Source organism: Syngnathoides biaculeatus, chromosome 6 (assembly GCF_019802595.1).
Source record: "Syngnathoides biaculeatus isolate LvHL_M chromosome 6, ASM1980259v1, whole genome shotgun sequence".
Classification (NCBI taxonomy): Eukaryota; Metazoa; Chordata; class Actinopteri; order Syngnathiformes; family Syngnathidae; genus Syngnathoides; species Syngnathoides biaculeatus.
Window position 1 is genome coordinate 4,652,944 of NC_084645.1, and position 24,218 is coordinate 4,677,161.

The 24,218-nt window shown below is 42.4% G+C and overlaps 1 protein-coding gene across 3 annotated transcripts in view; it reads left to right on the forward strand.

Annotated features, from left to right (window-relative positions):
- Positions 1-24,218, forward strand: part of LOC133502276 (paired box protein Pax-6-like) — a 66,966-nt gene that overhangs the window by 3,155 nt on the left and 39,593 nt on the right. For 2 of the 3 annotated variants that reach the window (XR_009795423.1, XM_061822898.1), the window contains exons 2-4: positions 17,546-17,676; positions 17,932-18,147; positions 19,346-19,499. Coding sequence is in view for 2 of the 3 variants with exons in the window: in XM_061822898.1 (XP_061678882.1) it covers positions 17,546-17,676; positions 17,932-18,147; positions 19,346-19,499 (501 nt within the window). In the remaining variant the exon portion in view is untranslated. Of the gene's footprint in view, positions 1-524; positions 582-17,545; positions 17,677-17,931; positions 18,148-19,345; positions 19,500-24,218 lie in introns of those variants that run through there. The other variant, XM_061822899.1, reaches the window with a different exon arrangement.

Here is a 24,218-nt window from a genome sequence, read left to right on the forward strand (position 1 = left end):
GTAATCTGCACTAGGCCTTCAAAATTCGCATGAGTGGCACGGACAAATCTGCACCATGAACAGTGGCTGTCTTTTTTTAACCAATTAGATGTTATATTCACTGCTCTTATGTCAACTCACCGGCTTTTCTGCAAATTATGTCTTACAGGTCTGTCTTGGGTGGTATGGCGCTGCAGCTGTAGAGCATTGGCCTCACAGTTCTGAGGACTGGGGTTCAAATCCCGGCCCTGCCTGTGTGGAGTTTGCATATTCTCTCTGTGCTTGCATGGGTTTTCTCCGGGCACTTCGGTTTCCTCCCACATCCCAAAAACATGCATTAATTGACTCTAAATTGCCCAGAGGTTTAATGGTAAGTGCGACTGTCGTCTGTCTACATGTGCCCTGCAATTGGGTGGAAACCAGTTCCAGGTGTACCCTGTCTCTTGCCCAGCTGGGATTGGCCCCAGTACTACCGTGACCCTCGTGAGGATACCCGGCTCAGAAAAAGGATGGATGAAGGTCTCTCTTGCTGTATGCTACATTTTCCTGTCCTCTGATTGGTTGATAGTTGTCCTGCAACTAACTCAATGGGATTCATATGGGTGAGCGCAAGTGCTTTAAAAGATGAATATCAGACATAATTAAAAACTAAATAAAAAAATATTTTCAAGAAAAACTAACCATTTTTAAGACAGGATGGCTGGATTGTCTCTGCCCCAAAAAATTATTTGCTTCAGATCTCATGTAGCAACAACTACCTTGTTCTGAATGGTAGCTACTAGTCGCAACGACTACCCAAAACCTCTCTGAGGTGCTCATTATGCATTTTGTCTGTAAATCATACTCATCCCTGGTGTGTATGATGTATTTTTTTTTAAACTTATGTTGTTGTCATCTTATTCTAAGTTCGAGGTTTATACGTTTTTGGCATTTCTAATTTTAGTAATAATTGTATAAAAGACAGGTCTCCAAATTCTTTGAATATTCGTGCTATCTTTTGGGTTCTAATTGATGCGAATGGCTACCTGACTGATACACACTTCTGAAATTGCAAAAATACAGTGGCACTCAAAAGGCAGTGAGCAACAACTTAAAAAAAGAAAAGCAATCTTAGATTAGATTAGCCACTGGAAAATCAAAACCATTTACATCCCCAGTGCCGCAAGCATGCAGGGAGTGCCTCCTCCCTCCCAGTGATGCTACACAGCCTAGTTGGTTAGCTGTCCTCAGCAACCTTAGGGTCCAATACGTTGTTCCTGCTTTTGCGACCAATTAATGCATGTTTCTGGGATGTGTTATGCAACCGGAGTGCCTGAAGAATACCCATGCAGGCATGGGGAGAACATGCAAACTTCACACAAGGGGAGGTCGGGAATTGAACTCCAGTCCTCAAAACTGTGAGGACTCCACCACCACCACACCACCGTGTCACTATGTTTTAATGTTCCGACTTTATTTTGGCGGTACGGTGGAACAACTGTTACTAGATGCTCTGCCTTGGTAGGCTGGGAAGCCAAGTCTGTTCTCATCCCAGGCTTTGTGGTTCCTGAGTCATGTGCCCAAACAAAGAAAAGGAATGGGGGGGGGGGGGGGGAGTGGCCAACTCCCAGCCTGGGTGTGAGCTGCCAGCAAGACAAGAAAAAAAAGCACACCAGATCCAAAAGGGTGGGCGTTCAGAATTAAAAACCCTAGAGGCGGGGCCTGGGGAAGAGGGATTTATGACTCGAACAAGACCACACATCATCTTAAATCTTGTCTACAAATTTGATAAGGCCATCTTATCGTGGTCGAAGGTTTTGTGTGTCCCGATGAGCCTAAAAGCTAAGTTTTCTGGGGGTTCATGCCCCTTGTAGGGTCACGCATGGCAAACAGATTCTGGGTGAGGGCCCAGACAAAGTCCGGCTCCACAAACCCTTATGATAAGTATAACAAATGGATCCAGGTTTCCATTGCCCAGATGTGGCCTCTCTGGAGCCAGGCCTGGAGGCATGGGTCGATGGCGAGTGCCTATTGGCCATGGGGCTCGGCCAGCCACAGCCCGGAAGGGTAACATGATCCCGCTTCCCATTGGCTCACCACCTGTGAGATGGACCACAGGGGTCGGGTGCAATGTGAGCTGGGTGGTAACCGAAGGAGATCTGATCCCCGGCTATAGAATCTAGGTATAGGGACATGACAATTTCTGAACTTCTGTGCTGATCACAGATTGTCCATAACGAACGCCATGTTCAGGCATAAGGGTGTCCACATGTGCACTTGGCACCAGAACAGTCGCAGTTCGATGATCGTGTTGCTGAGAAACACAGAGTTTCAGCTCCCTCCAAAGATTTTCTATTGGGATTAGGTCTGGAGACTGGCGAGGCCGCGCCAGAACCTTGATATGCTTCTTACGGAGCCACTCCTTGGTTTTCCTGACTGTGTGTCATTGTCATGTTGAAAGACTCATCCACGACCCATCTTCAATGCTCTGACTGAGGGAAAGAGGTTGTTCCCCCAAATCTCACATGTCTGATGGTGTTCTTGGGATGGAATTCATCATTCAACACGGGTCATGGAATTATGACCAAAGAGTTCCATTTTGGTCTCATCTGACCACAAATGCTCCCATGACTCCTCTGTATCATCCAAATGATCATTGGATTCTCTCCTTAATACAGTGTAGTCATACTGTCCCATGTGCAGAAAAAGTGTCCTGCCGGTCCCAGCCCTGGCCGTGCAGGTCCCCTGCACACCTGCACCTCATAAGGGATAATTAATCCTAGTATATATAGGAACCAGCGGACAGTCTGGCTTTGCCAGATCGTTGCCATCTTTGCTTTATTCCGGCACTTCCTTGTTCCCGATCCTGAATCCCTGTGTACCGACCTCCGCCTGTCCTCTGACCAACCCCGTCAGCTTGACGCTCTTGATACTGCTGCTCTCTCTGACTGACTCTCCGGCTTATGACATTGGGATGAATGAAGACCTTCCTTTCACTGCCTCCCTGTCTATCGAGTAGTGCATTTGGGTCCACACTAGAGTCCTGGTTATGACAACCCCTCCCTCCCCAAAGCATGATGCTACCACCCCCATGCTACACAGGAGAGATGGTGTTCTTGGGATGGAACTCATCATTTGTCTTCCTCCAAATACAGTTAGTGGAATTATGACCAAAAAGTTACATTTTGGTCTCATCTGACCACAAACGTTTCTCGCTTGACTCATCCAAATGTTCATTGACAAAGTTAAGACAGGCCTTGACATGTGTTGGTTCAAGCAGGGGAACCTTCCGTGCCAGGCATGATTTCAAACCATGACGTCTTCGTGTATTACCAAGAGTCACCTTAGAAACGGAGGTCGCAGCTCTTTTCAGGTCATTGACCAAGTCCTATCATGTAGTCCTGTGCGGATTCCTCACCTTTCTCAGGATCATTGAGACCCCATGAGGTGATATCTTGCATGTGGCTCCACTCCGATTGAGATTGACTGTCATGTTTGGCTTTTTCCATTTTGTAATGATTGCTCCAACAGTGGACCTTTTTTGACCAAGCTGCTTTGCAATCTCTCCGTTACCCTTTAAAGCTGTGTGGAGTTGTACATGTTTGTCTCTGGTGTGTTTGGACAGCTCTTTGGTCTTGGCCATGTTACAAGATTGAGTCAGGTGTCTTTATTCAGCTAACGACCTCACACAGGTGCATTTGATTCAGGATAATACATGGAATGGAGGTTGACTTTTAAAGGTAGTCTAACAGGTCTTTGAGGGTCAGGATTCTAGCTTATAGAGAGGTGTTCAAATACTTATTTGCAGCTGTATCACATAAATAAATTGTTAAAAAATCATACATTGTGATTTCTGGAGTTTGCTTTTTAGATTATCTCTCTCACAGTGGACATGCACCTACAATGAAAATTGGGAAAAGTGGGAGAACTTGCACTATAGCAGGGTGTTCAAATACTTATTTTCTTCACTGTACTTAGCACACTCCTAGCACCAGTCAACATATTTTCATCCTTATCCTTAATCACCTTTACTGCACATCCTTCCCATCTCTATCCTTCTGTCTGACCAACCTGTAGAGATCCTTTTCTCCTTCTTTTGTATCCACATGTCATCATATGCCTCTTGTTTAGCCTTTGCTACCTCAACCTTTGCCCTACGTTGCATCTCATTGTATTCATTTCGCCTCTCCTTATTCCTCTCCCTGTCCCACTTCTTCGCTAATCTCTTTCCTTGGATGACGTCCTGTATTTTGACGCTCCACCACCAAGTCTCCTTCTCCCCTTTCCTACTAGAGAACACCCCAAGTACTCTCCTGCCTGCCTCTCTGAATACTTTGGCAGTCGTATTCCAGTATTCTGGGAGCTCGTCCTGTCTCACCTCTTTCTGGAAAGCCACACAACATTCTTCCTTTCTCAACTTCCACCACCTGATTCTCTGCTCTACCTTTTTCTTCTTAATCTTCCTACCCGCTACCAGACTCATCCTACGCACCACCATGCTATGCTGTCGGGCTACACTCTCCCCACCACTACCTTACACTCAGTAACCTCCTTGAGATGAAATTGTCTGCACAAAATATGATCCACTTGTGTGCTTCTACCTCCACTCTTGTAGGTCACTCTATGTTCCTGTCTCTTCTGGAAATAAGTGTTCACTACTGCCATTTGCATCCTTTTTGCGAAGTCCACCACCATCTGTCCCTCAAAGTTACTTTGCTGGATGCCATACTTACCCATCACTTCTTCATCGCCCCTGTTTCCTTTACCAATATGTCCATTACAATCTGCACCAATCACAACTCTCTCTATCTGGGATGCTCAGAAGTACTTCGTCTAGTTTCCTTCCAGAATTTCTCTTTCAACTAGAGATCACATCCTACCTAAGGGGCATAGCCGATAATCACAATATACATAATATCCTCAAGTTCAAATTTCAGCCTCATCACTCGATCTAATACTCTTTTCACCTCCAAGACACTCTTGGCCAGCTCTTCCGTTAAAATAACCCCTAATCCATTTCTCCTCCCATCTGCTCCATGGTAAAATAATATAAACCCTGCTCGTAAACTTCTAGCCTTCCTCCCTTACCACTTGCTCTCTTGGATGCACAATATATCAACCTTTCTCCTAATCATCATGTCCACGAACTCCTAAGCTTTTCCTGTCATAGTCCCAATATTCAAAGTTCCTACACATACTTGTAGGGTCTGTGCATTCCTCTTCTTCTTCTACCAACTAAGCTGGTTTCCTCCTCTTTTTTGTCTTCGACCCACATTACCTGAATTTCTACTTACGCCTTGCAGATTAACAGTGCCAGTGTCAGTCACTAACCCTCATATATGTTTGGCACAGTTTTACAATTCCCTTCCTGATGCAACCCTCTGCATTTATCTGGGCTTGGGACCGGCCTACAGGTTGCACATGGTTATGCCCCCAATTGGGCTGCAGATAGTCAAATAAAAGCAATCAAAAAAACAAAGTCAGCACGTAAGGTATACAATTCACATGCTACCTAGTCTATGTTAAAGTTAAAATTAAAGGGGTATTTGGGTAATGGTGTATCTGTCTCCCTGCACCACAATTCACCAAAATCATTGTAAACCACCTGTGCCAAATGTTGTGCTTCTACAAGTAACTAGTAAATAGGTTAGTAGGCATAGGTTTAGTCAAAGGACAAGCAGACGTAGACAGACTAATCTGCTGTTAATACACACACAACAGCAAGCCTCGTGCTTGCACAAAAATCAAGATAAACCACCATTTGCACATAGGCTCATGTTGAGCAGCCTGTGAAAATACAGCTTTGGCTATTCCCCATGAGTCTGTATTTTTTTGTCCTTTTGTTAATTTGTAAATTGTATCATAAGTTCATTAATGGAGATGAAATCATTTAACAGAGAAGGTTTTATGGTTTATGGAGGCACATTAACCTAAATCCCAAGCTCTTGCAAGCATTTTTAATTTCTCTTGGCTATTTGAGCTTCTTGGGACCGGAAGAACTTAAAAACAAAAAAAATAAATTAAATTAAATTAAACCAAAAAAATATATATAAATAATTTTGCATTATGTAGTTTATGAGCAAAATGATGTACACATATGAGATTGTTAGTTCAATATTTCAATAGTTTGAATAAAGTCATACCTGAGTAATAATGTGCAAAACAATTTTTTTCTGTACATGTCATCATACATAAAGCATTCCACTTACACTCCCAAACTGAGTTCAAACTTTTTTCCCCATGGAAACATCTTTACAGCTATGTGTGAAATGCTGTGTAATAGGTGCAATCTGTCTATTAGCAGAGGAACACCTTGCATGTAACACATTGCACTTGTGTTTTCTATGAACAGCATTTTGCTCTGTAGTGCACTGGTTTTGTCAAGTTTACTACCTCTGGAAGATATATATTAGGCCCTCCTGTGGACTGAGACATGGGGTACAGTTGTCACAGGATGCTGTTGCAGTTGCTGCCCAACCAGTCAATGTTCAAAGAGGAGTTACAGACAAAAGTTGTACATGTACAGATACAGTTTGCCAATCAGAGTTTGGTACCGTCCCAACATACACACGTAGTAACCAAAGAGGCTCGTCATAGTTGACGTCTCATAAGGCACAAAATTGTGTCACTGTCAATGTAGGACCATTTTAATTATGGTAAATACGTCGATTAATGCCAAACAACAAAGGAGACCCCAGGAGATGTCATCGTTGTCATCTTTTCTTTTAACGAGATAAGTGTAGAGTGCCTTGTGAAAGTATTCGGTTTCCTTGAACTTTTCAACTTTTCGCCACATTTCAGGCTTCAAACATAAAGATATAAAATTATTTTTTTTTTGTCAGGAATCAACAACAAGTGGGACACAATCATGAAGTGGAAGGAAATTTATTGGATATTTTATACTTTTTTAATTGATAAAAACCTAAAAAGTGGGACATGCAATATTATTCGGCACCTTTACTTTCAGTGCAGCAAACTCACTCCAGAAGTTCAGTGAAGATCTCTGAATGATCCAATGTTGACTGAAGATGATAAATACAATTGCCCTGTGTGTAATCAAGTCTCCGTATAAACGTGCTCTGTGATAGTCGAAGGGTTCTGTTGAAAGTGCAAAGAGCATCGTAAAGACCAAGGAACACACCAGGCAGGGCCGAGATACTGTTGTGGAAAGTTTAAAGCTGGATTTGGATACAAAAAGATTTCCCAAGCTTTAAACATCTCAATGAGCACTGTGAAATCAATCATATTGAAATGGAAGGAGGCCCGTGATCACTCTAGATGAACTCCAGAGAACTACAGGTGGGAGAGTCTGTAGGACAACAATCAGTTGTACAAAGCACAAATTTGACCTTTATGGAAGAGTGGCAAGAAGACAGCCATTTCTCAAACATATCCATAAAATGTCTCATTTAAACTTTGCCACAACCCACCTGGGAAGACACACCAAACATATGGACGAAGGAGCTCTGGTCAGATGAAACCAAAATTCAATGTTTTGGCCATAATGCAAAACTATATGTTTGGCATAAAAACAACACAGCTCATCACTCTGGACACACCATCCCCACTGTCAAACATGGTGGTGGCAGCCTCATGGTTTGGGCCTGCTTTTCTTCAGCAGGGACAGGGAAGGTGGTTACAACTGATGGGAAGATGAATGGAGCCAAATACAGGACCATTCTGGAAGAAAACCTGTTGGAGTCTGGAAAAGACCTGAGACAGGGATGAATATATATCTTCCAACAGGACAATGATCCAAAACATAAAGCCAAATCTACAATGGAATGGTTCACAAAAATCCAGGTGTTAGAATAGGCAAGTCAAAGTCCAGACCTGAATCCAATCGAGTATCTGTGGGCAGAGTTGAAGACTGCTATTCACAAATGCTCTCCATCCAACCAAGTTTTGCAAGGAAGAATGGGCAAGAATTTCAGTCTCTCGATGTGCAAAACTGATAGACATACCCCAAGCGACTTGCAGCTGTATTTGCAGCAATTGGTGGCGCTACAAAGTATTAATGCAAGGGGGCTGAATAATATTATACGCCCCACTTTTCAGGTTTTTATTTGTTAAAAAAATATAAAATATCCAATACATTTTGTTCCACTTCTCGATTGTGTCCCACTTCTTGTTAATTCTTCATGTTCAAAGGCTGAAATGAGGCGAAAATATACTTTCACAAGACACTGTACATAAACAGTGAAGAAAATAAGTATTTGTTAACCCTACTATGTTGCAAGTTCTCTCATTTCGAAATCATGGAGGGGTCTGAAATTTTCACCGTAGGTGCATGTCCACTGTGAGAGAGATAATCTAAAAAGAAAAATCATCCCTCACTGATAAGGTTAGGAAACCTTTCCTCCAAGTAATGACGAGCAGCATCATACAGAGGCACGTTTCTTAGGCCATATCTTTTTTGAAAGTGTTCAAACCATCCTTTGTTGGCCAAAAAGCCTCCTCCTCAAGAGGGCGAATCACAATGCAGGGTACAACAAGGAGAAAAGAGGTATGGAGGACATCCCAATAAGTACCATAGTACCCTTGCCATTTGCTGCACAAGGTGGTTGATTCCTGCCGTTTGATCCCCAAATGGATAAAAGTGCTTCCAAATAGGAGCCCATTCCTCCCACTGGATCCCTAAAATGATAAATGTGCACGAAGAGTCACCACCTCTTGGGCGCCGCTGAGGAAGCTTTCGCTGGGGCACAACGCTGAGTTTTCGCTTAAAAAACACACACACACAAACACACACACACGCCACCTTTTTCTCACTGAGGACAGTTGTCTCATATTTGGAAGTGCTGACTCTCATCCCAGCCGCTTTACCCTCAGCTGTGAGCCTCTCCAGTGAGAGTTGGAGATCACAGCTCGATGAAGCAAACAGAACCTCATCGTCTCCAAAAAGAAAAGATGCAATACTGAGGCCACCAAACTGGACTCCCTCTACACCTTGGCTTCACTTGGAGATTCTGTCCATAAAGGTGATGAACAAAATTGGTGACAAAGGGGAGCCTTGGCAGAGTCCAACACGAAATGGGTCCGATTAACTGCCGACAATGCGGACCAAAATCTTACACCTGTCGTACAGAGACAGAACAGCCTTAATCAGGGGGTTTGGATTCCCATATTACCGAAGGACCCCCACAGGACTCCCCGAGGGACATGGCCGAACACCTTCTCAAAGTCCACAAAACACACCACAAAAATGAAGAAAATCATCCTGGACTTCCCGACGTGTGGCATGGACCTGATCCCTCTGTTCATCAATGGGGAGTGTGTGGAGAGGGTCCACTCCTTTAGATTTCTGGGAGTCTAAACTCACCTGGACTGTAAATACCATGGCTGTGGTGAAAAAGGCCCAGCAACAGCTCCACTTCCTGACAGTGCTGAGGAAAAACAATCTGAAACCTAAGCTGGTACTACATTTCTACAGAAGTATCGTGGAGAGCATCCTCACATATTGCATCACAATCATGCTGGATGTATAACAGCGAACAGTAAAACACTGCAAAGAGCGATCATTACCGCCGAGAAGATGACTGCCTGTTCTCTGCTCTCTCTAGAGAACATTGCCAGCTCTTGGTATCAGAACAGAGCTACTAATATTGTGAAGGATTCTTCTGATCCTGGTGACCACCTGTTTAACCTGCTGCCCTTTGGCAGGCATTACAGGTTCCACAAAACATGGACAAGTAGACGCAAAGACAACTTTTTCCCTAGAGCCATCACCACCTTGAACTTAATACCACGAAAAATAAACAGTACTGTAATTTAAAATTATGCAACTGCACTTTCTTGTTTGTTTTTCTTAGTGAGTAATAATCTATTACCTATCAATCATAATAATAAATATTGATTGATTTGTAAGTTCTTTTAGCAATAACCGTGCCTTGATTGTAAATATTTTTTTATGTGAGTTACTTTACCTCATATTTAAGATGTTCTTCTATTTTATTTCATTTTATTGGTTCGGCACCTTGTGGAGAAGAACTCATTATCTTGTTGTATGTACAGTCATATAATGTCAATAAAGGCTTTTGATTGGATTTTATTAGACATCGAAGCCAACTCACCACCAGGTGAAGATCAGTTGACAGGCCGACTCAACTTCACTCAACTCTCTAAGGCATCTGTCTGCAAATCCAATGATGAGACCACAAAGCAACCTAGTGTATCCTGGTGCCAAGTGCACTTATACCTGAACATGGTGTTCGTTATGGACAATCCATGGTAAACACAGAAGTCTAGAAACAGAACAACACTCGGGTTCTGATTGGGGGGTGGGCTGGGATTGTGGTTGTTCTTCCAAATCATGCCCTTCCAATCATATCCTTCCAGGTCTCACTGTCAATACCCATGTGAGCATTAAATTCTCCCAGCAGAACAATGGAGTCCTCTGCGGGAGTGCTCTTCCAGCAGCACCTGTAATGCAGGGGTGGTCAATATTTGTATCTCAGGGATGCATTGACTTTTAAAAATTCACGGACAGGCCAGGTCAGCACCAAGTTACAATACATACAAAAACTACATTTATTAACAGTATATATCAAACAAATGATAAAAATGCATCACAGTATTAACATACTTTTTAACAGTATTGTTGGTCACCCATTTTAGCCAGTGCATCGAAGTCTGGTGGTAATCCGGTTGTGGAAATTCTCAGAACAAATCTGAGGTGTTTATCACTCATCTGGGATCTGTGGAGCGCTTTGTTGGTGTTGTTCACACTAAAAGTCTCTTCACGGACATTTGTAGAGCCAAACAACACCATCTTCTGGATGTTTGGAAATGTGGCTGCATTTAATGAAGCATAAAACTCATCCAGGTTCAGGGAGTTAAACTTGACCTTGAACAGCATTGGAGATTAATGCTGTGGCATCTGTTTTCCGGGTCTTGTCAGTAAGGAGATGACACCAGCTAAAGTGTCTTGTCAATTTTTCCAAAATCACAAAATTTATTGCGGAATTCGTCATGCAGGTCATCCAGTCGTCTTTTCCTTTTGCCATGTCCTGTTAGGGGTCACCACAGCGTGTCATCTTTTTCCATCTTAGCCTATCTCTTGCACCTTCCTCTCTAACCCAACTGCCCTCATGTTTTCCCTCACAACATGCATCAACCTTCTCTTTGTTCTTCCTCTCCCGTTTTTGCCTGCCAGCTCCATCCTCAGCACCCTTCTACCAATATACTCACTCTGATGCCTCTGAACATGTCCAAACCATCGAAGTCTGCTCTCTTGAACCTATAAAAAGTATTTATATATTATATAATATATATAATACAATATATATTTCTTGGCACTCACCGTTGACTTTTCTTTCCTTTGACATTGCTGCAGATAGATTCTGATTTGACCAGTGGAAGAAGAGCGATAATTGGAAATTGCTCTCTCATTCTTCCGGGTCCAGGCTCTGCTAAATCAAGTCACTTTTTTACACTTTTTTCACTGACTGACTCAACAGTTTCATTGGTGCTTATAAAAACGTCTAAAGCCTTAAAGTATATACAGTAGTCTTAAGATAAAGTAATAATGTACTGAACATCGAGGAAGTAAGTGTAGGGCCACCACTTTGCTAACAGTTTAACACCAGAGAGTAGCAAGCAAGATCGCTAGGTAGCATGTGAAACTAAAATCACATTTACCCAAATTAAATAATATGGCGTCTTATGTCAACACTACATATAATTCACATATAATATACATATAAGTGTACTGTCAGTGTATTATTACTCTTTATCAGAATCAGAATCATCTTTATTCACCAGAGATATAAAGAAATTGCAGTAACAGTCATGGAGCAATAAAGTCTGCTTGTAATCTGGTAATGATGGAACTCCTTTTTGGGGGCGCAGTTGTGCAAAGGACACAGTCTTCTAGCATTTAGAGCAGTGAGAGTGGCTAATAGACCAATTGTCCTGTGCAATCACCATTGTAAAAAGAGTGTTAAGATGTCAAGTAATGTATCCACTTGAAGTTACTAGTCGTGCAGTAATCTGGGACAATGTCGATTGTGCAAGTGTTGCAGATATCCCTCAATCAATTGTGCCAGTGGAGCAGATGCTACTCATGTGCGAGAGAGTAGTATTGGTCAACAACAGATGTGCAGATGGTGCCGCGTGGTGAGACTACTATAGAGCTTGTGCACGTGACGACACAGTTTGCACGGTGCCATTTTGCTGGTCAAGCCTAGCTGCTCGGCAGTGCGGGAGTCATTGAACCGGAGCAGATTTTTCACAATGCCCAAGACCTTTTGTGCTATTGACTGTCACAATAGAGGAGACAGTTCTTCAAGGATATCATTCTATAGAATACCAGCTCAAAAGACGAGAAAAGATCGATGGATTTTGGCAATTAAACTGGATGGATGTGCCCAACGAAATACACACGCCTGTGTAGCACCTAAGCAGCAGCCGCTACCTTTCACCCATGCCTTGGCGGTGTTCGACCATCATCAGGTGGTGGCTCTCGCCCACACCTCAGCAGTTCTCATCCAGCAGTAGCCATCCCATCTCACTCCTGCCTCGGCGGTGATTCATCTGCAGTTGCCGTTCCTGCTTGGATCCTGCTTTGCCATTTGGACTCTCCTCGTGGACGTCCACCTGAGTGGCCACATGGAGACCCTGGTGCTTGGCATCCTAGTCGACATCTTGAAATGCTTGCTCAAACTCCTGGTAGGCCACTGGACAGACTGGGGTGGGGTGTGTGCCCTCCTCAGTGCCCCCTTCCACCTCCCCTTGGTCGGTGTTTTGTTTTTTGTTTGTTTTCTCGCGTCTGGAATCAAGCCCATGGGAGGGGTACTGTCAGGGGCATGGGCAGGCCGGAGAAAGACAAAATACAGCTCATGGACCTCTTATGATGAGTACAAATATTGGACCTTGTTATCCCTTGCCCTGTTACAGGCGGCCCTGATGAGTGTCTGGTGGCTGGGCCTGTCCCTAGAGGGTTGAGCACTGCCTGAAGAGGCAAGTTGGGTCCCCCTTCCCATAGGCTCACCATCTGAGGGAGGTGCCAAGGGGGTTGGAGAGTGGAGAGCTGGCTGTCAGTTGAAGGTGCCTGGTCATTGTTTTGATCCTCCATGGAGATAATTTAGAAATGTCAGTCAGCGGTCAAATCCCCTGCTACGAAAGCGGGCACTAGAAATGTGGAATATCACCTCACTGACAGAGAAGGAGCCTGAGCTGATGTGCAAGGATGAGAAGTTCCCTCTAGATCAAGGGTCAGCAACCCGTGGCTCCAGAGCGCATGCAGCTCTTTAGCATCGACCTAGTGGCTTCTGAGAGCTTTTACAAAAACGTATGAAAATGGAAAAAGGTGGGGGAGAAATTATATTTTTTGTTTCAATGTGATTTATGTAGAAGGACAAACATGACCCCAAAATTCTTTTGTTTTCGAATGGTGTAAAAATGTATCGAATGAGTATTAAATGTCAACATTTCTGTAAACGATGATTGCGAAATACCCTGTAACACGTGCTTCTTTGATCTTGGCATGGCGGGTGCCTGTCGTACCATTCGCCGAAAACTAAAAAAGATAATGCACAGAAATCAATCATTTGTTATACTTTACCTTTTCGAAAGGCTGCTGTTCTATTTTTTATAATTGCAGGCTGTATTTTATTACCACGGGGAAGTCTTAAATTACAGGAGGCATGTTCCATTTTCTTTTTTTTTTAATCCTCAAAATTATAATGACATAAAAAGTTCTCATATATCTCTCTCTTATATTTCTGCAATTTTACTGGCGCAGCAATAATCGAGGTTAAATTTAAAACACCATTGTACAGCAGAGTTGTCACATGGTGACATTCTCTCATTCTCTCATTTCATTTCTCATTCTCTCCATAAAGCGCTGTAGGAAAAATAAACATTGAATGGTGAATGTTTGTTATGTCAGTTGGATAGTGAGACATACCTGTATTGCCTTCATCATAAGGCTTATATAAGGCTTTTGTTTTTTGCGGCTCCAGACAGATTTGTTTTTTTGTATTTTTGGTCCAACATGGCTCTTTTGACATTTTGGGTTGCCGAACCCTGGTCTAGATAGAGTTGAGTAGCCTGCACACATGGCTTGGGCTCTGGTACCAGTCCTCTTGAGAAGGGTTACACTTTTCCATTCTTGTGTGGCCCATGGTGAGTTGCGCTTGGCAGGTGCGTGTATACCTATTGCCCCCCGGCTCGGCATTTATGTTTTGTGGTTGAATGTACCGGAATCAAATCCTTCATTTGGGCGGGACGGGTCCTCACAGGAGTTCAGAGTACCTACCCTTTTTGGAATTCTTGGAGGGAGTGCTGAAGAGTGCTCCTTGTGGGGACTCCATCCTTATGCTAGTTGACTTCAATGCTCACGTGGGCAATGACAGTGAGAGCTGAAATGGCATGATTGGGATGAACGGCCTCCATGCCCACCCCAATCAGAACATGGATTGTGTTGTTATTGAACTTCTGTGCTCATCACGTATTGTATAAGGAACACCGTGTTCAAGCACAAGGGTGTCCAAACTTGCACTTAGCACCAGGACAGCCGAAGTCAGCGTTCCATAGTTAACTTGATCATGATCATGCCACTGGACTTGTAGCCACATGTCTTGGAGACTCAGGTGAAGAGAGAGGTGGAGTATTCTACTGATCACCAATTGGTGGTGAGTTGGCTCTGATGGTGTGCGAAGATGCCAATGTGACCTGGCAGGGCCAAACATATTGTGTGTGCCTGCTGGGAATGGCTAACCGAATCCCCTGTAAGAAATAATTTAAACTCCCAACTCTAGCAGAACTTCACCAACATTCCGACGTAGGTGGCGGACATCGAGTAAGGGTTTCCCACGTCTCTACTACTGAGGTAGCCAACCGGAGCAGGAGCCTGCCATGGTGGCAATCCCTGAACCCGGTGGTGGGCACCGTTAAGTTGATGAAAGGGTCCTGTAGGGCCTTTTTGGCCTGTGAGATTTTTGAGGCAGCTGATGGGTACCATCTGGACAAGCGGAATACAGCTTTGGTGTTCGCTGATACAAAAAGATGGGAGGAGTTCATTGAGGCCATGGAGAACGACTTCCGACTTCTGGTCCAGCATCTGAGCATCTGCTGTCTCAGGAAGAGGAAGCAGTGCAACATCAACACTGTATAATGGGGATGGGACGCTGCTGACTACGATGGGATGTTGTGAGTGAGTGAAGAGAATTTTTCAAAGGACTCAATTTCACCGACATGCCTTCCAATGAGGCTTCAGGGAGAAGAGATAGCGAGGGTGGAAGACTTCAAATACTTGGGGTCAACAATCCAGAGCAATAGTGAGTGCGGTAAGGAAGTGAAGAAATGGGTCCAAGAAAGTTGGAACAGCTGGCGGAAGGTGTCTGGTGTGTAATGTGGCAGAAGACTCTCTGCTCGGATGAAGGGCAAAGTTTATAAAACAGTGGTGAGGCTAGCCATGATGTATGGATTAGAGACCGTGGCACTGAAGAGACAACAGGAAGCAGAACTGGAGCTGGCAGAAATGAAGATGTTGAGGTTCTCGCTCGGAGTGATGGGAGTGGATAGGATTAGAAATGAGCTCATTAGAGGGACAGGTAAGGTTGTATGTTTTGGACACAAGGTTTGAGAGACGAGACTTTGATGGTTTGGACATGTTCAGAGGCAAGAGAGTGAGTAATATTGGTAGAAGAGTGCTGAGGATGAAGCTGCCAGGCAAAAGAGCGAGAGGAAGACCAAAGAGAAGGTTAATGGATGTTGTGAGGGAAGACACGAGGGTAGTTGGTGTTAGACAGGAAGATGCCTGAGATAGGCTTAGATGGAAAACAATGACATGTTGTGTCGACTCCTTATGGGACAAGCCGAAAGGAAAAGAAGAAGAGGCATGCACTGGAAAGGAGAGGAATGAAGATTAGCCAAAGTTAAACAGAATATATGTGTAAATGAGAGGGGTGCAGGAGGAAGTGTGAGGCTCCAGGGAGAAGCGATATCGAGGATGGACGACGTCAAATACTTGGGGTCAACAATTCAGAGCAATGGTTAGTGTGTTAAGGAAGTGAAGAAGTGGGTCCAAGCAGGTTGGAAAAGCTGGTGGAAGGTGTCTGGTGAGTTATGTGACAGAAGAGTCTCTGCTAGGATGAAGGGCAAATTTTATAAAACAACGGCCATGACATTCAGATTAGAGACGGTGGCACAGAAGACAAAATCGGAAGTAGAACTGGAGGTGGCAGAAATGAGGATGTTGAGGTTTTCACTTGGAGGGAGCAGGTTGAATAGGATTAGAAATGAGCTCATTAGAGGGACAGCCAACGTTGGACGTTTTGGAGACAACGTTCAAGAGAGCAGACTTTGATGGTTTGGACATGTCTAGAGGCAAGAGAGTGAGTATATTAGTAGAAGGGTGCTGAGGATGGAGCTACCAGGCAAAAGCGTAAGAGGCAGACCAAATAGGTTCATGGATATTGTGAGGGAAGACACAAGGGCAGTGAGTGTTTGAGAGGAAGATGCAGGAAATAGGCTTATATGGAAAAAGATGACACCCTGTGGCAACTCCCAACGGGACAAGCCAAAAGGAAAAGAAGAAATGGATGGATGTATGGATGGCAATGAAAGAGCCTAAGCTGATGTGCGGTTTTGAGAAATACGGGCTTGACATCGTCAGGCTCCGTTAGACATTTAACTTGGACTCCAGTAGTAGTCCTCTTGAGAGGAGTTGGACTCTTCCTGCAGTTGCCCAAGGTGAGTGATGCTGAGTGGGTGGTGGTGAGTGGTTATACAGATTGTCCCCTTGCTCAGTGCCTGTACAGGAGGGTTCACCTCAGTAGATGAGAGGGTATCCTCCCTCCGCTTTCAGGTGGGGGAGACGGGTCCCGGGCAAAGCAAAGTACGTCATTCACCTGTGGCTTGTTTGCTTCTAATTCTGTAAAAATGTATTTTGGCCCTTTGGACCTCCTGGACTCAAGCAATTCAGTTTCTTTTTTTGTCATGTAACGGGCTGTCAGTGTGCATTTAAAGGTATGAAAGAAGTGGCTTCTCGGAGGCACGCACTGGAATGGAGAGGAATGAAGATTAGCCCAAAGTAAAACAGAATGTGTAGATCATTGGTTGGGTCGATTGAATTCAACTGTGATCAGATGTCCCTCTTTTAATGCGCTGCTCCAAGAAATGACCAACATTGAGTCTAACCCGCTTCGTCCCAAAATTCTGCCATGAATCGCATAGAATGTATGGGTCATGAAGATAGAGCCCTTGGTGTTAATGTACTTTTTAGTTTTTGTTCATCGCTCTATTTGCAAAAAGTAATGAATTATCCAATATGTCATGGGCTCCTGAATAATTAAAACTCAGGAGGAACTGAGAACTACAGGAGAACCTTTGATTAGAAACATTTGCCCACATACATATATCAATAAAACTAAACAGCATTTACTCAATTTAAAGGTTCTCTTAAAACCATTGGATTGTTAAAAAAACAAACGTGTAAATTTTGATTAAGATTTGTTTCAAACTACTAGATGTATGTTTTGCATCCATGTGGTCAATTGTTGCAAACCAGCTCAATGTAGTTAGACAAGTCACCATTTTTAAGATTTTGTTCCTATAAATATAATCTTTTTTGGGAGTGTAGGTCACAGTGGAGTAAACCAGCTTGGAGGTGTGTTTGTGAATGGGAGACCTTTACCTGATTCCACCAGGCAGAAGATAGTGGAGCTGGCCCACAGTGGAGCCCGACCATGTGACATATCCAGAATTTTGCAGGTACACTCTGGGTACAGTGGTTACAGCCTGTGTAAACATGTATAATGAGCTCATTACTAATAGATCTTATTGTCTTTCACAGGTTGCACTGAAATAAACATACTATAAAAGTGTTTATGTCATACCATTTTAAATTAATCGAGTGTCCACATTCTTGTTATCTATAAAGCAGCAAATTGGTTCTTTATTAACTGAGTACTTTTTAACATTTTTATATAGCAAACATTGCATGTGTTGTACTTTTATCTTATCCAGGTATCTAATGGCTGTGTGAGTAAGATCTTGGGCCGGTATTACGAGACAGGTTCTATTCGTCCTCGGGCAATTGGAGGAAGTAAACCCAGGGTGGCCACTCCAGAAGTTGTAGGCAAAATTGCTCTGTTCAAGAGAGAGTGTCCATCTATCTTTGCCTGGGAGATCAGAGACAGGCTATTGGCAGAGGAAACCTGCACTAACGACAATATACCTAGTGTAAGCATTTGTTTTTTCCACATTGTTAACAACAAGCATACCGAGTACAGTATACCGTTACTTTTGTATAACAATGGCATATATATCCATCCATCCACCCATCCATTTTCAGAGTCGCTCATCCAAAGATCGTGGGAGTGCTGGAGCCTATGTCAGCTGTCATTGGGCACGTGGCGGGTACACCCTGAAGTGATTGTCAGCCAATTGCAGGGCACACAGAGACAGACACAGTCACAATCACTTTTAGGGGCAATTTACAGTCTCCAATTAATGCATGTTTTGGGGATATCGGAGGAAACCAGAGTGTACGGAAAAACATGCACAAAGATACGACATGCAAACTCCACACAGGGGGAGGCCGGGATTTGAGCCCCGGTCCTTAAAACTGTGAAGCCAACACTCAACATCTACTCTACTATATATAGACAAGGTTCGAGAGAGCAGACTTTGATGATTTGGATATGTCCAGAGGCGAGAGAGTGAGTATATTGGTAGAAGTTTGCTGAGGATGGAGCTGACAGACAAAAGAATAAGAGGAACACCAAGGAGAAGATTGATGGTTGTTGTGAGGGAAGACATGAGGGCAGTTGGTGTGAGAGGGACAAGCTGTAGAGGGTTTGCCTCATAGTTCTGAGGACCGGGGTTCAAATAGCGGGCCTGCCTGTGTGGGGTTTGCATGTTCTCCCCGTACCAACGTGGGTTTTCTCCAGACACTGGTTTCCTCCCACATTCCAAAAACATGCATTAATTGGAGACACTAAATTATCCTTAGGTGTGATTGTGAGTGCGACTGTTGTCTGTTTGCATGTTCCCTGTGTTTGGTTGGCAACCAGTTGAAGGAGTACCCTGCCTCCTGCCCGATGACATCTGGGATTGGGTCCAGTACTCCTGTGACCCTCCTGCCGCATAAGCGGCTCAGAAAATGGATAGATGGATGTATGATGGATTATTTCGCTTTTGTAAATTCCAGATTACTGTTGAAAATTAGCATTTAACTTGACTCAAGACTGTATCTTAATGTAAACCTCGGCAAACTATCTCATGCAACAGTACTGTTGTGTGGTATAATAAAGTACAGTGTTACGAAAAGTGTATTTTTAATCTGCTTTTGTTTGTGAATATAAATATGTCAAAATGCAATGTAATGTAAAGCTAATTGTGGTAATTAAAAATGTAATAATTTTGTCTCTTTCATCAGGTTTCCTCAATAAATCGAGTACTGAGGAACCTGGCCAGTGACAAGCTGCAAATAGTAAATGAGGGGGTGTTTGAAAAGCTAAAGATGTTCAATGGACCAGCCACATGGGGGGGACGCACTGGATGGTACCCTGGGTCCACACTCAGTATCACAGGTAAGAAAGTACTCATATTTTTTACAAGCTTTCATTGATCCTGTGATTACAACTCTAGCCAAAAAAAAAATTCAGTGGGCTCAGAATGGTATTTCATCATTGTGAATGGTGCACAAGAAAGAACTACAGTCAAAAATTTGGAAACTCAGGAAAGCATTTTAATGGGATATTCATGTTTAACTATCCTTGAGGAAGATACAATTCTGAATGCTCAATTTGTCAGGGGTGTAATAATGCCACTGCTTGGCACGTTTCTGATCCTAGCAGCAGCCTCCTCACCTGCTCCTTGTTAATAATTATGTCATGCATTTAAACCTTAGTTGTCTTGTCATAATTTTTACATTGTTGCATGAGTATACGACCTTCTTGTATTAAGTGTATGTGCCTCGTTGCCATGTCCGAGCATTCCTGTACCCCATAGCCATGTCTTGTTTTGTCATGTATCATGTATTTTGCCTTTAAGTAATCCAACCCTCGTTTCACGTTTTTTGGATCTGGCCTTTTGCCTTGCATTTTTGTACTGTTGGCTTTTTGGACTGCTTACCTGTCGACATCTGCCTGGATAAAACCATCAATATAAACCACATCTTTGCCTTGGGAGTGTTGCATTTGGGTCCTACTCCTTGCTCACGCTCGTTACAGAGTGAGCTGGCCAAACATGAACCCAGCAGACACACACCCAGTGCACAAAGCCCTTCGAGCGCAGTGGTATGAACAATTTATTGTGATTTCCTGCTCCTGTTTTAGCAGCGCATGACCTAGCTTGCAACACAATTTTGAATTGACTGGTCAATGTCCCTTGATGAATTCCCAGGTGTGTCGATGAATGAAATTCAACAAAAAACTGCATGATTTTTATTTAATTTATTGAAACATAAAGTACTGTACAAGTATAGGTGTAGGTTAAATTAATCAAAGAAAAAAATCTACCATACAGTGAAGAAAATAAGTATTTTAACTCCCTGCTATATTGCAAGTTCTCCCACTTAGAACTCATTGAGGGGTCTGGAATTTTCATTGTACGTACATGTCCACTGTGAGAGAGATAATCTAAAAAGAAAAATCCAGAAATCACAATGTATGATTTTTTAACGATTTGTGTGATACAGCTGCAACTAAGTATTTGAACACCTGTCTATCAGCTAGAATTCTGACCCACAAAGACCTGTTAGTCCGCCTTCAAAAGTCCACCTCCACTCCATGTATTATCCTGAATCAGATGCACCTGTGTGAGGTCGTTAGCTGCATAAAGACACCTGTCCACCCCATACAATCAGTAAGACTCAAACTTGTAACATGGCCAAGACCAAAGAGCTGTCCAAAGACTCCAGAGACAAAATTGTACAACTCCACACGGCTGGAAAAGGGCTACGGAGAAATTATCAAGCAGCTTGGTGAAAAAAGGTCCACTGTTGGAGCAATCATTAGAAAATGGAAGAAGCTAAACATAGTCAATCTCAATTGGAGTGGAGCCCCATGCAAGATATCACCTCGTGGAGTCTCAGTGATCCTTAGAAAGGTGAGGAATCAGCCCAGGACTACATGACAGGACTTGGTCAATGACCTGAAAAGAGCTGGGACCACTGTTTCCAAAGTGACTGTTGGTAAGTCACTCAGACGCCTTCGATTGAAATCATGCATGACACGGTAGGTTCCCCTGCTTAAACCAGCACATGTCAAGGCCCATCTTAAGTTTGGACATTTTGGGGGACTTTTAAAGGCGGACTAACAGGTCTTTCTGGGTCAGAATTCTAGCTGATAGACAGGTGTTCAAATACTTAGTTGCAGCTTTATCACACAAATAAATCATTCAAAAATCATACATTGTGATTTCTGGATTTTTCTTTTTAGATTATCTCTCTCACAGTGGACATGCACCAACGGTGAAAATTTCAGACCCCTCCATGATTTCTAACTGAGAGAACTTGCAATATAGTAGGGTTTTCAAATACTTATTTTCTTCACTGTACATGTACAGTGCCCTGTGAAAGTATTCGGCCCCCTTGAATTTTTCAACCTTTTGTCACATTTCAGGCTTCAAACATAAAGATATTAAATTATTATTTTTTGTCAAATTAATAAGTGGGACATAATTGTGAAGTGGAATAAATTTTATAGGATATTTTAAACTTTTTTAACAAATAAAAACCTGAAAAGTGGGGCATGCAATTTTATTCGGCCCCCTCGCATTAATACTTTGTAGTGACACCTTTTGCTGCAATTACAGCTGCAAGTCGCTTGAGGTATGGCTCTTTAAGTTTTGCACATCGAGAGAATGAAATTCTTGCCCATTTTTCCTTGCAAAACAACTTCAGCTCAGTGAGGTTGGATGGAGAGCGTTTGTGAACAGCAGTTTTCAGCTCTGCCCACAGATTCTCGATTGAATTCAGGTCTGGACTTTGACTTGGCCATTCTAACTCCTGGATACGTTTATTTGTGAACCATTTCATTGTAGACTTGGCTTTATGTTTTGGATCACTGTCCTGTTGGAATATAAATCTCAGTTCCAGTCTCAGGTCTTTTGCAGATTCCAATAGGTTTTCTTCCAGAATGGTCCGATATTTGGCTCCATTCATCTTCCCATCAATTTTAACCATCATGAGGCTGCCACAACCATGTTTGACAGTGGCGATGGTGTGTTCAGGGTGATGAGCTGTGTTGCTTTTACGCCGAACATATCATTTTGCATTGTGGCCAAAAAGTTCAATTTTAGTTTCATCTGAGCAGAGCATATTCTTCCACATGTTTGGTGTGCCTCCCAGGTTGCTTGTGGCAAACTTTAAATGAAAAGTTTTATATCTTTGAGAAATGACTTTCTTCTTGCCACTCTTCCCTAAAGGCCAGATTTGTGCAGTGTACGACTGATTGTTGTCCAATTAAAAGACTCTCCCACCTCAGCTGTAGATCTCTGGAGTTCATCCTGAGTGATCATGGGCCTCTTGGCTGCACCTCTGATCAGTCTTCTACTTGTTCAAGGTGAAAGTTCAATTGGACGGCCGGGTCTTGGTAGATTTGCAGTGGTCTGATAGTCCTTTCATTTCAATATGATTGTTTGCACAGTGGTCCTTGAGGTGTTTTAAAGCTTGGGGAATCTTTTTGTATTCAAATCCGGTTTTAAGCCTCTCCAGAACAGTATCTTGGACCTGCCTGGTGTGTTCCTTGGTCTTCATGAAGCTTTCTGCACTTTAAACAGAACCCTGAGTACAGAGTCACAGAGCAGGTGCATTTATTTGGAGACTTGATTACACTCAGATCGATTCTATTTATCATCATCAATCAACATTGGATCATTCAGGGATCCTCACTGAATGTCTGGATTGAGTTTGCTGCACTGAAAGTAAAGGAGCCGAATAATATTGCACGCCACACTTTTCAGGTTTTTATTTGTTACAAAATTTGTTAAAAAAATCAAATTTTATATCTTTGTTTGAAGCCTGAAATGTGGCGAAAGGTTGGAAAGTTCAAGGGGGCTGAATACTTTCACAAGGCACTGTGTGTCTGCGTGTCTCTCTCTCTCTATCTATCTATATATATATATATATATATATATATATATGTATATATGTATATATATATATGTATATGTATATATATATATATATGTATATATATATATATGTATATATGTATATATATGTATATATATATGTGTGTATATATATGTATATATGTATATATATATGTATATATATATATATGTGTGTATATATATATATATATATATATATATATATATATATATATATATATATATATATATATATATATATATATATATATATAGACACACACACATACTGTGGGAGGATTTTAGTGAGGCATTGGGGAACTTCTTTCAGATGGCATCAAGGAAAGTCTAGTGCACCATATATATATATATTATATATATATATATAATATATATATATATATATATATGTGTGTGTGTGTGTGCGTGCATGTGCTTGTATCGGAGACATGTTGGAACTTGTAGCCTTTGCTTCCTCCAAATTGCTGTGGGAGCCTGCTGCTGTTGCTCCCCCTCCTCCTATGCCTACTCCAGATGCACTTTGGGATTAGAACAGTGGGATAAAGTTATCAGTTCATTGTAGGTTTGCCAATTGTGTGCACCTGTGTGTATTGGGGGAAATTGTTGCATTGGTGTCTGTTTCTGCCTGACTGACTGTGACACTGAGCAATGGCTTTATTCTCTTTTGCATTCTCTGTCTACAAGGAATAATTAATAATTATGGTAGAACCACAAATAACCACTGGGAACTGAAGTCAAGATCCACTCTGTTTAGAAATTACATGTTGGTGATCATTTGAAGTGCTCTTATTCCTCACTCTCATAATGTATTTATTGCAAACAACTGAAAGATAAAAATCATGTTAGTCTTTTTTTTTTCTTTCTATGATGACCTACCTACAATTTCTTCACAATGCCAAAATGTTTTGGGAAAAAAAGAGGAAATAAAGGGAAAAAATTAAAGCATTAGAAAGTGGGTACAAGTGAAAGCAAAGCAATCCATGAGGTAACTCAATATGCTTTACATGATTAGAGGCATTTGAAAATAAAGAGATAAAACATTTAAAAAGGGATTAAAACAACAAAAATGACAAACAAAATGGGAAAAAAGACCATTAAAACCGCATACAGCTAGTATGATCAAAAAGTGGCTATATTCTAAAAACCATGAGAAAAAAGTTTTTTCAACCTGGATTTAAAAACATTCAACC